The sequence below is a fragment of the Atta colombica genome, unplaced genomic scaffold (assembly GCF_001594045.1).
Source record: "Atta colombica isolate Treedump-2 unplaced genomic scaffold, Acol1.0 scaffold116, whole genome shotgun sequence".
NCBI classification, from domain to species: domain Eukaryota; kingdom Metazoa; phylum Arthropoda; class Insecta; order Hymenoptera; family Formicidae; genus Atta; species Atta colombica.
Window position 1 is genome coordinate 693981 of NW_017259202.1, and position 14705 is coordinate 708685.

The window sequence follows — 14705 nt, forward strand, 5'->3', positions numbered from 1 at the left end:
TATATATATATATATATATATATATATAATTAAATGTTTATGTCTTTCTTTTGCAAAAAAATGACTAGCAACAAGGAGTACAGTGACAGTTGCGGAAAAGACGTGTTTTGAAAGCAAAGCAACGTTTGCTTTCAAAACAAAGGTAATTGCATCGATGTACTGCTGCATATCGACTGATATGTGCCGCCACGTGCTGGCGCGCGTTCAAACAAACAGACAAGGACGTTATTATGAATCGTTAAAGATAAAGGCTTTTTCTGTATGCGGGACGGATAGACGCGTACTCCGCTTATCCTTTTTTGAAGAGCGGATGCCAGACACTTAGTAAATGCTAATCACAATCATCTTCTCTCGAGATGCCTATTAACGATATAATCGAAACTGATTTCGCGACGATTCCTCGCGGAGATTCGAATTTTTCTGACATTCACGAATGCATCTTCAAACATCATAGACTTTGTTCCTTTTCTTCATGTTCGAAACTAGCTCGTTCAGATTACAAGTGAATGAGGCAGTTAGTCTTTGTAAGCGGTAATTCAACTCCATTGAACGGAAGTGTCGGAGTCAAGTATCGGAATTTGCTCGGATTCACACGAGTGCATATTAAATTCGATCCTATCCTTACCGGCGACTGAAAGTCTCAACGAAAAGAGAAGAGAACGAAAACGTTCGGGAACGGGTTTCCTAACGGATGTTCGAGAACAAAGGGAGACGGGACTTTCGAGTCAATACACTAGTCAAGGTCATTGCTACTTATTGTAGTCGTAACGGCGTCTTTTTTATTCTTATCGCATAAATATGCGCGACGACAATTGTCTCGACAGCTTGCAACGAGACTAAGCCTCGTTCGACTTCACGATTAAAAACTCGTTAAAGAAATCATTTTACTCCATATTCCCAATTCACTTTTTCACAGTCAACTCCTTGTTGGATGTACTAAATCATATCAAATTTTATTGGACGATCCATGTAATAGTATGAACAATGAAAACAATTGTTCTTATTAAACATAAAAATCGACGGCAGGGATTGATGCTTTTGAGAAAAGATGATTCCTATGGCCTCAGACGGATCGAAGAGCGAGGGGTTGACGACCGAGGACCGAAGGAGGGGGCAAAGCCCCCTAAGTTATTTATAAGCCGCCTTCTATACAAGAGAATTTACCCGAGTCGTAACCCCTTCACCCCGCATTAGCTACATTACAAACGAGGATCGAATGGACGACGAGAGCCATTGCCCTCGCGATCGTAACGCACTGATTATAGCGCAAAAATAAGAAGATAGTCGAGTCTATACGGAAAATTCTAAAGAGCTTCGATCAAATTATCAATCTAAATCAGATCGGATTCGAAAAATATATCTGGAGAATAATGAAAGATGCAATTCAAATGAACCAGTAATTTAATTTCGTATATTTCTTAGAATATATACGATAATGCTCGAACAAATGCAAAGAACTGTGACGAGCTCGTAATCAAGTAATTTGGAGAGAAATACATTATTTTACATACATTATAGTATAATATATTATAGTAACATTGTTGAAGAATAAGAGGGAAATAAAGTGAAGCAAGAAAAAGGCGTGGCGTTCTCCGAAGGAAGAAAGAAGGAAGATTGCAGAAAATTTTGCAATCCTCTGGGTCGATGCAAATTTACGCAGATGCCGTAAATATTCTTTGACATTAGTTTGAAGAAAGAAGAATTTATCGAATTTTTAACAGAAACAAATAAAGAAATACGTGTGCAACAGGGAGATGAGGAAGGTATAAGCGGAGCAGGCGCGCGCGGCACGAAGCGGCGCGGCGATTCCGTCGCGCGCAGTCAGCTGATAGTCTGCAGTCAGCTGTAAATGTACACAAAACCGTTGTCCAACAGGTTCAAGCGCCACAACGCCACGTTCGATCGAGTCGCGTGTATAAATGTCGCATCCGAGACGCCCGCACACGCAAGGACATCTCGCGCTGCAATTCTCTCTCTCTCTCGTGAAACTCTCCTCCCTCCTCCTGCCATTCCTCGCGAGCTCGAAGCGATCAAATTGTCGATTGTACGCGATCAATTCGCACTGATACAATGAAAAGGCTTTTTAGTTACGTTTCAGAGAAATAATTGATCGTTGATTGGCGATTGTCATTGATACGTTTGAGATGGAATCTCACTCCAGCCAAGAAAAAAATAGATTTTCACGACGTAACTTAAACAAAGAGAATCGGGCATAATGATAAAGTATATGTTGTACGTTTAATTGATTCAGATTTAATTTTGCCGTTTATCGCGCATCCTTGTTTTCCTATTACGCAGCCATTATGAATAATAAATTGTTTTTTTATTAAAAATTAAGCTTGAGAGTTAAGTCATATAAATTTGAAGACGAAATGATTGTAAAAAGTTCTAATGAAAATAGTTGCGACGTATGTATGCGTGATAAAATTCAAGTGTCCACGCGAACAAAACATGTCAACAATAAGACGAGAGAGAGAGAGAGAGAGAGAGAGAGAGAGAGAGAGAGAGAGAGAGAGAGAGCGTGTATATGGCCAAGATAATCGTCCCGATGTATTTGTACGATATTTTTTACGACATGACGCGTTGAATCAGCTGTGAATGTATACAAACAAACCGATGCGCATTATCTGGTGACAGTACGTATTCACGTCGCTTATCGTATATATATATGCTTGTAAGTGTGCAAACACGCGATCTGTTACGTGCGGAAGAGAAATAAATAGCAAAAGAAGTAAACAGGAGCTAAACGCGACGAATACAATCGATGTCTAGACAAGTCCATTTTGCGTACGTTGATTAAACATTTGTATCTCGATCGAAGAAGACCCGAGTAAACGTTGAAACGTTTCGCCGTTTAAAGGTTGAAACATCGTCAAGGAATTCCAAGTGTTATACCACGTCATATAAACACTTGCGCCTACTCGGCTCTGCTCGTCCTGAAATATCATAGACTTTTCTTAAGAACGAAGCAATTTCTCTCTCGCTTAGGTACAAGTATGTATAAATATATAAAGTAATCTCGCATCACGCTAATAGTAAGCGATACGTGTCAGAATCAGATTGCACGTTGAAAAAATCGGAGCGAGAGCCATTGATAACGGCGGAAGAAGAATCGTGGATCGTTAATCCGACGTGATGCTCTGGCGAGAGAAGAGGTGAGCCAGAAGGAAAGCGAGATGAAACGAGGCGTAGGCGAGATGAAGTGCAGAGGCGAGGTGAAATGTGGCAAGGGGGTGAGGCGGAGCGAGACACGACGAACGAGGCAGCTGACAGGCCCCATCAGCTGAGAACGTACACAAACCCGATGTTTTAACCGCGGGGTTTCTCTGGAATCCGTCATCGTGGGTTCAAGACGTGATGATTCTCACTTTCTCTGTCGCGAGGAGGGTGTCCCTTCCCTTGCCGACATCTCTGACGGAGATTCGAAAAACAATAATACGTAGTTGGAGACAAGTGGAGAGAGACGGACAAGTATGGAGTACGTAACTATGGTGCCAACTAGGCATAATACTCGATAAGCAGAACGAGCTTGACGATGACGACAACGACGACGACGACTTGGTCAGAGCGAACGCGTAACGAAGAAAATTCGTTTACTGATCGCGACATAAAGCGCGCTTTGACGTCGCTCCCGCGATAGCTCTGTGTCGTCGTAGCATCGTAGCGTCGTATTGCGTCGCGTCGCGGAGCGGAGCGTTCGTCACGTCGCGTCGTGTCGAGGATGTCACGAAATCGCGGTGGGTTTCTCCGAGTAAAGAAAAAAGTATATACCGGAGTAAAGTAGGAAACGTCGACGGGGTGAGCTTTTCACGTACCTCCATATGCATCCGTGACCGCTGCGGCGGAGCGCGACGACGACGCGGGTTCTCGATCTTCTTCCCTCTGCCTCGCGACTCGTAACAGTCGTAACACGGATCACGGATCACGGCTGTTTCGTTTGCGTGCTGTGCCACGAGCGATCACGGCGAGGACGACGGTCCGTTTTGATCATCACTAATGCGAAACGCGCACGTCCTGCGAACGCCGTTTACCGTTTACGCCAGTTTACGCCGTACCGCTGATCGACTCGGCGTCGTTCGATTTATTTCGGTTCGTCCGCTGTCCGCAGGCGAAATCGCGCATACGATGACCCGCGCGCATGCGCTCAAAGTCGCTTACCGTTTACGGACATCACCGCTAGACTGCGCGACGTGTCTCATTCGAAATGTCGCTTGATTGCGCTTCATGTCGCAAATTGGCGAATGCCATACGACATTGATGATTAGGCTCTGTTCCAGTGTCCCAACATTATAAGTTGTTTCTTTTTTTTTAAAACTGCTCCCTTTATTAAAAACTGTGATCAATTTCTTTTTGTACTTTATCGCGATTTTGTCACGTTTATATGCATATGTTTAAATCAATTATGTCATCAAAATATTTGTCATTTCCATTTCGTGATTTATATCGAAATGTTATGAGAAAATATTTATGTATGTATCATCTTTTTTTGATAAATGATCTTCGACTATTTTACTTATCCTTTTTTTTTTCAAAGAAATGTCTGAATCTTGATTATTCAGATTTAGAAAATTATGTGGGAGGAAAATTATGTTTTATTTATTACGTTTTATTTTTATATTCTTTTGTATTATGATCGTTATTTTAGAACGTAAGGTATATTTTATTTCGAACGTATCCCAGCATCAAAGCGAATTTTATTTTATTACTATGAGAAATTCTAAAATCTGATCTTATACCAATAATTTACGTTGATAAACTTGCTTCCTATTGCGATTTGCATAAAACGATTTTTTTAATTCTTACGTTACTTATTTGTAATACAAACGCAAGTAAAAAGAATTTTTTAACGCGAGACTGGCATTTAAATGACGTTATAGCATAGACAAATGACGTATAGGCTATAGGCATGATTATAATTTCACGCATAATTTCACGATAATAGTGTGATGATAATTCATGAATTTGACGTTCGCGAAATATCGACATGTAAATATTGAATTATTTAACATTAACTGTTCTTACGAAATTGCATACATAATTGATTCTTCATGCAATATGTAACGAGATGTCCGTACTCTTTTAAAAAGATTTACAAAGCAAATTCTGCACAATTGTTTCTTTGTTCTAATCACGATGCTTTCTTATCTAGGTCCGATAGCACAATGTAGATTTTTCAACGACATCCGTCGATTAAAAATAATATTCCATACACGCACACACACGCACCCCCCCCCACACACACACACACGCACGCACGCAGCAGACTTTTAGGAGATGTCCTAAAGACGTCCGTATATATCCTCAAATGTCCTAAGAACATCCCCAGAATGTATCTCGGATACATTTGTGTGCTGTATGAAATAATAATATAACTACAGTGGAAGTACTATCTTGACTTTTTAAAGAGAATTTATTTCAGATTTTGTAATACCGAAGCTTCCTACTATTTTGATTATGCATATTTTTTGTATTCATATTACCATTTTCTTACAATTTTGATGTGACGAAAAGCGCGCATTTACTGATATTTTTGACGAGAAATATGGTGTCGATTTTTCATAGAAAATTTAAATAATAAGATATTCTAATTTATTTTGATTTAAAAAAAAATTGAAGACGAAATAATAAATATAAGATGAAATAAAAAAATATGCGAAAGTTTATGTATTGTTTGTTTAGTTTGAAATGGATTTTATTAGAATTAAAATTTGTGGATACTATAGGAATGCTCATTTGTAAAATTGTAGTAAATAATAATTCATAATAAATGTTCCTTGACATTTTAACAATAATTAACACCAAATTTCACGCATTATATCTATTTTGCCAACTTTAGTTTTTTATATAACTTTTATATAACTTTAGTTATGTTTTTTATATAAAACGACAAAAAATATATATCAGTTTGTGTATTTAAAAAAATATTAGATTAATAAAAAAATTGTATAATTTGAATCTTTTTTCCATATATAGTTTTTACATTAACAAAAATAAAATACATATATGTACGAACTGTATTTTAATCGACTTGATATGACTCTAAAATTATGTGTATATGTATAATTAATCAAGCGTATATATGATTCATGTATTATGATTCATGCGATATGTACTTACTTTACATACCGATGTAATGTCCACAGTATATTTTCTCTTTTTCTCGAGCGTTATATTATTTAATAAATTTTAAACAAAAAAGGAAGACGGAACGATTTAAAAAAAAGTTTTAAACTTTCAACATGTAAGCTGAAAGAAAAAAAAAGAAATATTAACATCTACAATTTTGTTTGAGACAGAAAGAGGTAGAAAAGCTGACATCAATCACACATAAATTTGCACTTTAAATTTTATGTATACGGATATATTACGGATATCGGTACGTTTTACGTTATTTAAAAAAAAAAAGAAAGAGATACGTATTAAAACTATGTAGGAAACCTTTATTTGTATTTCTTCCGATTCTCTAGCTATATTATTAAGTAATATACTCTTGTTGACAAAAATTAAATTTGCATTTTACTAAAAGAACCCGCTAAGCGATCTCGTAACTGCACGCGACGCGCACTTTATTATGGAGAAAATATTTTGATCGAAAAAGACAATTAAGCACGTGGAAAGGCTTCTTGGGATCCTAAATGCGAAGTGCAAGTGTAAAAAAGATTAGTACATGTATAGAATGTACATGTATTAATCTTATAACTTTACTAATGTAAAACTAATATATGCATTTTAATTTTTTATATATAAAGTTAAGATCTTATATGGCGTCCATATGTCGCGTTAACTCCTCACGAAAAACATTTACATCCATTTATTGATATTTGGATCTTATAAAACCGGGATTCTTACGTATTTCTAAAATTTAACGAACAACTTGCTCGTATTATTTAACGTAAAAATATAAATTGCGCGAGGCTAAAATGCTATCTTGTATAGATCTAAGCTTTAAAAATGCTTCATAAATGCGCAATGTCTGCCACCCTCTCTCCCTTTGCCAAAACTGTTTACAGAATTTTCCCCTTTTTCTGTTACTCTTTTACTGTTCATACATTGATTATTTTCTTTCAATTACCATCGCACAAATACATTGATTGAGAAGGATAATAACAAAGCAGCGATACACGGCGAACTTATTCTTTTTTTATCTTGATTTATTCAATATGTGTTTTCTTATAAAGTGACGTCCTACTAAATAAAAGTAAATGAAAAAATCACCAAACATAATAGTTAATATGTCCATTAAAATTCTTCTTCTCGTTAAGGCAACTAATTTGTTTTAGTCTCATTTTACATGTCTAGAGTATATATTTATATATTTATATATTTATATATTTTTATATTTGTATATTTATAAAGTATATGTAAAACACTAATATATGGTTATTTTTATTTTCTTGTTATACAAGCCTTATATTAATTAGAATATAGTGTATATATATGTATATCATTTGTATATTCCTATTCTTGTAATAAAATTGATTATTATTTTTGAATCTAGAGATAATAAATATATATCTAACGTGTATTGTTAGTACAAGAGAAGTGTGTGCAGAGGGTGGCAGCAGGGTGCGCATTTGGGAGTGCTATTGTTTCAAGGACTCTCCAGTCCCTCATCTTTATACCGTCTCACATGGTGACATTCAACTGTATTGCTTTAGCGTCCACGGAACATGCTTGCTGTTGCTGCGTCTGTTGCTGCTGCTGCTGTTGTTGCTGCTGTTGTTGCTGCTGCTGCTGTTGTTGCTGCTGCACTTGTTGTTGCACCTGCTGTACCTGCTGCTGTATTGCCTGTAGTTGAATCGTTTTCGTATCGACAGAACACGTTTGTTGCTGTTGCTGTGGCTGCTGCTGCTGCTGCTGCTGCTGTACTTGTTGCACTTGCTGCTGCTGTTGCTGCTGTTGCTGAACTTGTTGCTGTTGCGCTTGCTGTTGCACTTGCTGTTGTTGTTGCTGCTGTTGTGCTTGTTGAGCTGCAGCTTGAGCAGCTTGTCTTTGTTGTTGCCTAAGTATACTTGGTGGCGGATCCATATGCTGACGTTGATGTAGTAACAAATGATTTTTTTGGAAGAAAGCTTTGCCGCATTTATCGCATATGTGTGATCTTATATGGCAACTGCCGTCTGTGTGACGTCGTTGATGTTGTGACAAGCCGTGTTTTTGTGCGAAACCACGGCCGCAATCAGGACAAATGTGTGGCTTAGGTTTTGGTCCTGTACCCACTGGGGGAGATGTTTGTGTCGCACCATGCATATGACTTACACCCGGCGTTCCTATCGGCCCGTTCATCTAAAAATACATTATTTATAATTTGTATATTTCACATTTTGAACACAGATTGTTAATAATTATTAATTGAGATACTTAGGTATCTTTAAAAATAGGTATCATTAAAAATAAAAAAATATAAATTTGCCAAATTTCATTATTTAAAGATATTTTTAAGTATTATATTGGTATACAGTGATGATTACTTGATGTGCTCCTGGAGTGTTCGGGGTAAGAAAATGTGCTGGAGTTTGCTGAAAGGCAGCTGCTAATCCACAAAGGTCCGTTACAAGTGTTCGATCGCCAGTATGTAACCTTTGGTGCAAATTTAGAGCTTCTCGATTCGGGAACTCCAGCCCACATTCTCTGAAATAATAATCACATATTAAGAATCATGTCAATTTGTTTTATTAGAAAAAAACTGAACGTACTTATAATATCACAGAATGAATATATATTTGAATTATATAATTTGTTTTCACCTGTTCTAATACACTAATAAGTGCTAGATATTTATTTCTTATGATTTGTCAAACATGTATGAAAATCTTGAAAGATGTTTAGTTATAAGCAATATTAATATATATTACATAAATCATGTTACATGTACTAAATTTTGTCTGATAGCTTAAATTCTTAACATGAAATCATAAATAAAGGAAAATTTGATTCAATTTGTCTTAATGTCATATTTTACATCCAATTATGTTCGATAATTCAATTTTATGACATATACTTTGAATTCGAGATATGTAATCAACAATAAATTTATCTCAATATACATTTTATATGTATATATACATTTCACACATAATTATTACTAAAAAAAATAGTATGAAATCGCTGAACATAGACTGACTCTAGAAAAGTTTATAAAAATTTCACACAGCATATCCTCAATAGCAACTAGAGTTGTATCACGATGTAAGATGAGAAGAATAATCTTAAGATAAAATTAAAAAATTACTGCAATTACATTATATATGATGTCTCACCTGCATGTGAGAGATTTTTCATCTGGATTTGCATTATTATTGTGAATCTTAGAATGAGCGACCAGGTCTGTTTTCCGAGGGAATGCTTCTCCACAAACAGTACAAGCGAAAGGTGTTTCGCCTGTATGTAAACGCATATGAGCTAAAAGTGTTCTCTTCTGCAGAAATTCCTTTCCACAGACAGTACACGAATGTGGAACTCTGCCATGTAACCGACCATGATTAACTAGCTCAAACTTCCTTTGGAAAGTTGCACCGCAATCGTGGCAAACAAATGGATGTAGGCTGCCATGGAAGCGTGAATGCATCGTAAGATGATCCTTTTGCGAAAACGACTCCCCGCACTCTTCGCAAACGTAAGGTCTTTCCCCCGAGTGGAATTTACTGTGCGTCACTAGATGACGTTTTAGAGGAAATGCTCTTCCGCATTCTTGACAGACAAACGGCCGCTCCCGCGTATGCACGCGGGTATGTGTTACAAGGTGATGTTTCAGAGTGAAAGATTTTTTACATTCGCGACATTGATACGGTCTCTCGGCGCTATGCAATAGTAGATGCGTATGAAGACAATGTTTGTGCGCAAAACTTTTGCCACAATGAATGCAAATGTGCGGCCGTTCTCCAGTGTGAACTCTGGCGTGTGTCGTAAGATGATGTTTGAGAAGAAAGGATTTGCCACATTCTGAACAAGAATACGGTCGTTCTTTCGGTACACGGACCTGACTTCCCATATCCTGTTGCTGTTTGGCTTTCGACTCAATTTGCGTAGTATTCACATGAGTCAAAACGTGCCCGAAATGGGCAGTATTGTCTGTCTGACTGGTCGCAACGTTATTCGCTGCATTGGCTTGATTAGACGCAGCGGCTGCTCTCTTCATTAATATCTCATTGCACTCTTCTGCCGTAAGCTGTAACGGTCCGAGCGGTGTCATGAAGTGCTTACTCATGGCATGCTTGTCGGCTGTAGTAAAAACTAAGGTATTTGAGAACAAGGAAGGTGGAGGTGTGGGATGCGCTGCATCGCAATTACATCCCCCTTTGTCACAGGTTAATGAAAATACATCGTGATGCTTTTTAGTACGGACGTGAGTACCATGGGTTGTTTGATTATGCGCTCCACCCGTATGGCCATGATGCGTAGTAGGGGTTTGCTGACAACTCTCGTTCATCGCAAACATTGGCCGACGATGAGTGGTAGTGGCAACCTTGGTCGGCTTAATATCGACTTGTATCTTTTGACTGGAACCTTGATCCTGATTGTTGTTGACAGCATAACTGATATTGGTAGCGAGTTCGCTCTGGGCATTCTCTCGGGTCTCTGTCCCTGGCCCACCAAAGGACCAAGCGTACCCGAATCCTGCTCCTGCATTTCCAGGAGTGGTACACATGGTCGTAAAGGTAGTGATAGGTGGGTGAGTCTGGCTGGACGCGGCACTCGTGCGTTGCTCCGTGTCTTCTGTCAATGCATTTTCCGCGCCAGCCCTTTCCACTATAACAAATTGATCGGTGGGAAATATTTTGAGAGGTTCCAAGTAAACGTACCCGTCACGCTCCAGTATCTCGGCCTTGGAGGTAAAACACGGGAATCATATCTATGCCAAGAACGGCTGTAGAAGAGGATGCTTGAATTGGATTCGGTAGCTCCAGCTACAGCTCCGGTTCCGGCTCCGGCTCGGCGGGCTACATACACAATGAGGCTGTAAAGTGATTAATCTCGCTACAGTTTGAGAGTGCAATATATTCCCGAGGTGCTTACTCCGTTCTCGGGGGACATTAATCGAGACCGGGCCTGTGCGAGAGACTAGTCAAGAAGCCGCAGTCAGCCGTACCTGCCGTACGTCGGCAATATCGGGACAAGGCGGCCGTAAACTCTTTTCAAAATCGTGCTTCCGCCGATCTACGAGTTGTTTTCGTAGCGTTGTCGCGCCACTGTACATCAATAGAAGGAAGCACGCTGCCACGGCTCTTCTATGTGTTGGAGACCATAAGAAGGTTTCCTCGTTTTCGGGCCCGCGGCCACGGCGTCCACGGGTCTTGAAAGACAACCTCCACCTTCCTCCCGCGGCGCTCCCACACTCTCACTCGTGCTTCACGCACTTTTTCCACCTTTCGCGCTCACGGGACTACGTTTTCACTTGGACACACGCACAGCCGACGGTCATTAATTTTACATAATTGCATATTTTATTGTCCATACAAACTAGCCTCACATATCGGCCATTTTATTTGTAAACTACCAAAAAACAATGTTGCCAATGTACGCGCGATTTTGGAGGGAGCGGAGTCGCCGATAGCGTCACCGAGCGCTTTCGTGATGGCAGCACTTTTCCTTGTTTGCCAATTATGCCGACGGCGCGATCATTTTTCCGCCATATTCGAACGCACTTAACTTCTTATAAGCCTTCCGCTTACATTTTATTTTATCGCTATCTCTAGCTATTTTTCTTCTTATTTTTCTCCCGATAATTTTTGTATCTTTCGTATAAATACGTATCAATAGAGTACCAATTATATTCCTCCTTATTTCCGGAATTATCCCTTTTCTATATAATGTAAACAACCCATATATGCACCTACACGATAGTACGCATGTCCAAAATCGGACATGCGAAACATCTTATATTATCATTAAAACATCTTAATAACATCTTTGTCTTATGGCCTAATTTTAGATATGCGTATCTAGAAATAGACATAATTCCCTCCCTCCCTCTCTCTCTCTCTCTCTCTCTCTCTTTCTCTCTCTCTCTCTCTCTCTCTCTCTCTCTCTCTCTCTCTCTCTCTTTCGATCTTTTTTCATTTTTTAAACAGGTGCGCTATGTGCACTATAAATAATATACATATATTTGCATCATGCAATTACATTTTTTAAAACAACTATAATATATGTAAGTTATATATTTTGTGTATATAAAAATGTTACGCGATTAATATAATTGAAATGAAAAGCGAATATGTAAGAAATGAATTAAGTTTGATTATCTTTGATTAAAAAAATTTTGATAAAAGAAAACAGACCACGCAGTTTGATTGAGAGATTTTTGTGGGGAAATGTTTATCGTACAAAAATTTATTTTTTACAACAACTTTTTCCTAGATTAATAAATTTTTATTGAATTTTAATACGTATGACTTTAAAACAAAATTAATAAATTTTTAATATTTAAAATAGGTATGATTTATGTCGAATTTTAAATAAATAATAAATCTCCTTATTTTTTATCTTTATCTTTATCTTATTTAACAGGAAGCATATTTTTTAATTTATACTTTGATCATAAGGACGCAAAATATTAAGTATAAGTTTACAATTAAATAAATTTGTTGAAAAAAATTTTAATATCCGTTAATTAATTTGAAGGAATAATGAGAAAGTTGCAATTGCAAAAACATTAATACAGTTCAGTGTAGTGTTATACGTCATGCCAATGAATAATTTTGGCGGTAGAATGCGAATTGGTTTACGATCAATAGGTGATCAATGTCGAAGATAGATAGTGAGCGTTAGCGATTACACCGATCGTTTTCGTCATTTACAGCCAGTATGCGACGAATTATGAGACGTAGCGGTCTCTAGGTGATACGAGGACAGAAACAGTTCCATCGGACGGCTGGTCATCGCCGGCGCTAGTAGCGCGAACTCAGCAACTGATAAGCAAACCCGCTCGTTAATGGTCCGGCATCATAGCTTGGCAAAAAGCCAATATATATGCCGTTAGAATTGAGAATCTTATATAGTTTACATTCATTCTCCCATATTCTAACTTCTACCTTTGTACATAGTTACTTAGTTAGTAGGCATATTAACATAGACATATATCTCGCAATTGGTAAATATATTTATATATATAACTTTTAAAAGTCATCAGATAACCACCATAAATGTACCATAAAAATGATGAATTATAATGTATTGTAGCTTAAAAAAATAAAAATCTTTTTTTTTTAAATATAGATATATATTTTTAATGTCTAAAAATTCAAACAACAATTAGATAACTATTTATCTTTATCAGAAATATTTTTTGCGCTGTATCATTTTATTGTTGTGATTCGTTAATTTTTAATTCTTAATTTATTCAATAGCGATATATGGCTACAATACGGCTACAATACGGCTTCGATTAATAATTATTCCAATTGTTTTCACAACGTTTCTGTAACAGTATTACGAGATAGAGACTTTAGCAGCTTTCACAATGCATTTGTGTCTGAATAGTAACTATTTCCGACAGAGCGAAAAATGCATAGCCGCTTAAAGCGTGTATATAGCAGCAAAGTGCGACGGCAGATGCGTTATTTATGTAGCGGTTCGCTAAGTACGTTTCGTTGTGTGATACCTTCGATTCTGACGATCGGGGGTTACGGATCGCCGACGAGGGGTGGTGTATCCTCTGTATTCTCTCTTTTTACAAGGAAGAGCCGGCGCAGAGAAGCGGGGTGGAGGACCCGAATCCTGAGGCAGTGGACCGTGAATGCGATACCAGCTTCACGTAGTGCGTCGGTGTAGGAAGGGGAGAGGTGCCGTCAAACAACCGTTCGTCGATCGTCCCTTCTCGGTACACTCATACTCATCCCTAGCTTCGTCCTCCTCGCGTCAGCAGCAGGGGGTGATTTGTACGTATCAATTATGTCTTCCCGCTACCAAGGGACCATCGATGACGTCGCTATCTCTCTTACATCGCGATCCAATGATCCAATGATTTTCATTTTGGAATTTTATCGAAGTCGTTCAGGGTATTAATTCAACAATAACAAATACTCTTTACATTTGCTTATTCAAATTTCATAAAATTAAGATAAAATATTCCAAGAAAAAAATATTCCAGATCAAAAAATTTATTGAAATTAAAGAAATTAAATTCCATCGGAAAACGGATACAATTAGTTTAATGCCATGTTTATGTCTAAAGTAAAGAACTTTAATAGCTTTAGTAAACTTAAGTAATATGAATATATTTTTGTTATATGAGAGAGATCATATTTCTAGAAACATATAATATCAACTCTTTCGTAACACATTAATCTTATATTTATTTGTTCGATGAAATATGATAATAGTTTCTCGAGTAATGGAAGAAACTGGCCGGCATCCTTTTTCTAGCTTAATTAAAAGATGATTACCTAATGAGGGTCATCGATGTTTTTCAGGTTCCAATCGTGAGTCAGGTCTACACACAGGGTGTCCTAATATTATCGTTATGCTTTCTTTAGCTCTATGAATTTTATATAAAGAATTTATATTTTAATTACAACATTAATTCTTTCATTAACGCAATAGTTTTGCAATAGTTTAGAAATGTTATATTTAATAAAATATGTATGTACTATATTGTGTATACTATATTTGTAATATATATAATATTTGTTTATAAGTATTTTATGATAATCGTCGAATTTCGTGTTGTAAAAGATGCCTGTGTGTCAGTTGTCATTTGAATATGT

The 14705-nt window shown here is 37.4% G+C and overlaps 2 protein-coding genes across 3 annotated transcripts in view; both read right to left on the reverse strand.

Moving 5' to 3' along the window:
* The window catches only part of LOC108694191 (protein yippee-like 1), a 7572-nt gene extending 3257 nt beyond the window's left edge, over positions 1 to 4315 (reverse strand). For both annotated transcript variants that reach the window (XM_018203540.1, XM_018203541.1), the window contains exon 1: positions 3816 to 4315. The gene's annotated coding sequence lies outside the window, so the exon portion shown is untranslated. The remainder of the gene's footprint in view (positions 1 to 3815) is intronic.
* Positions 4316 to 7548: 3233 nt separating this feature from the next.
* Positions 7549 to 10838, reverse strand: LOC108694124 (zinc finger protein 530-like). Its single transcript, XM_018203416.1, has 3 exons — positions 9261 to 10838; positions 8472 to 8631; positions 7549 to 8286 (listed from the first exon to the last, which is right to left on the reverse strand). The coding sequence occupies exons 1-3, from the start codon at positions 10646 to 10648 to the stop codon at positions 7627 to 7629; spliced, it is 2208 nt and encodes a 735-aa protein (XP_018058905.1). The 5' UTR covers positions 10649 to 10838; the 3' UTR covers positions 7549 to 7626.
* Positions 10839 to 14705: the final 3867 nt, after the last annotated feature.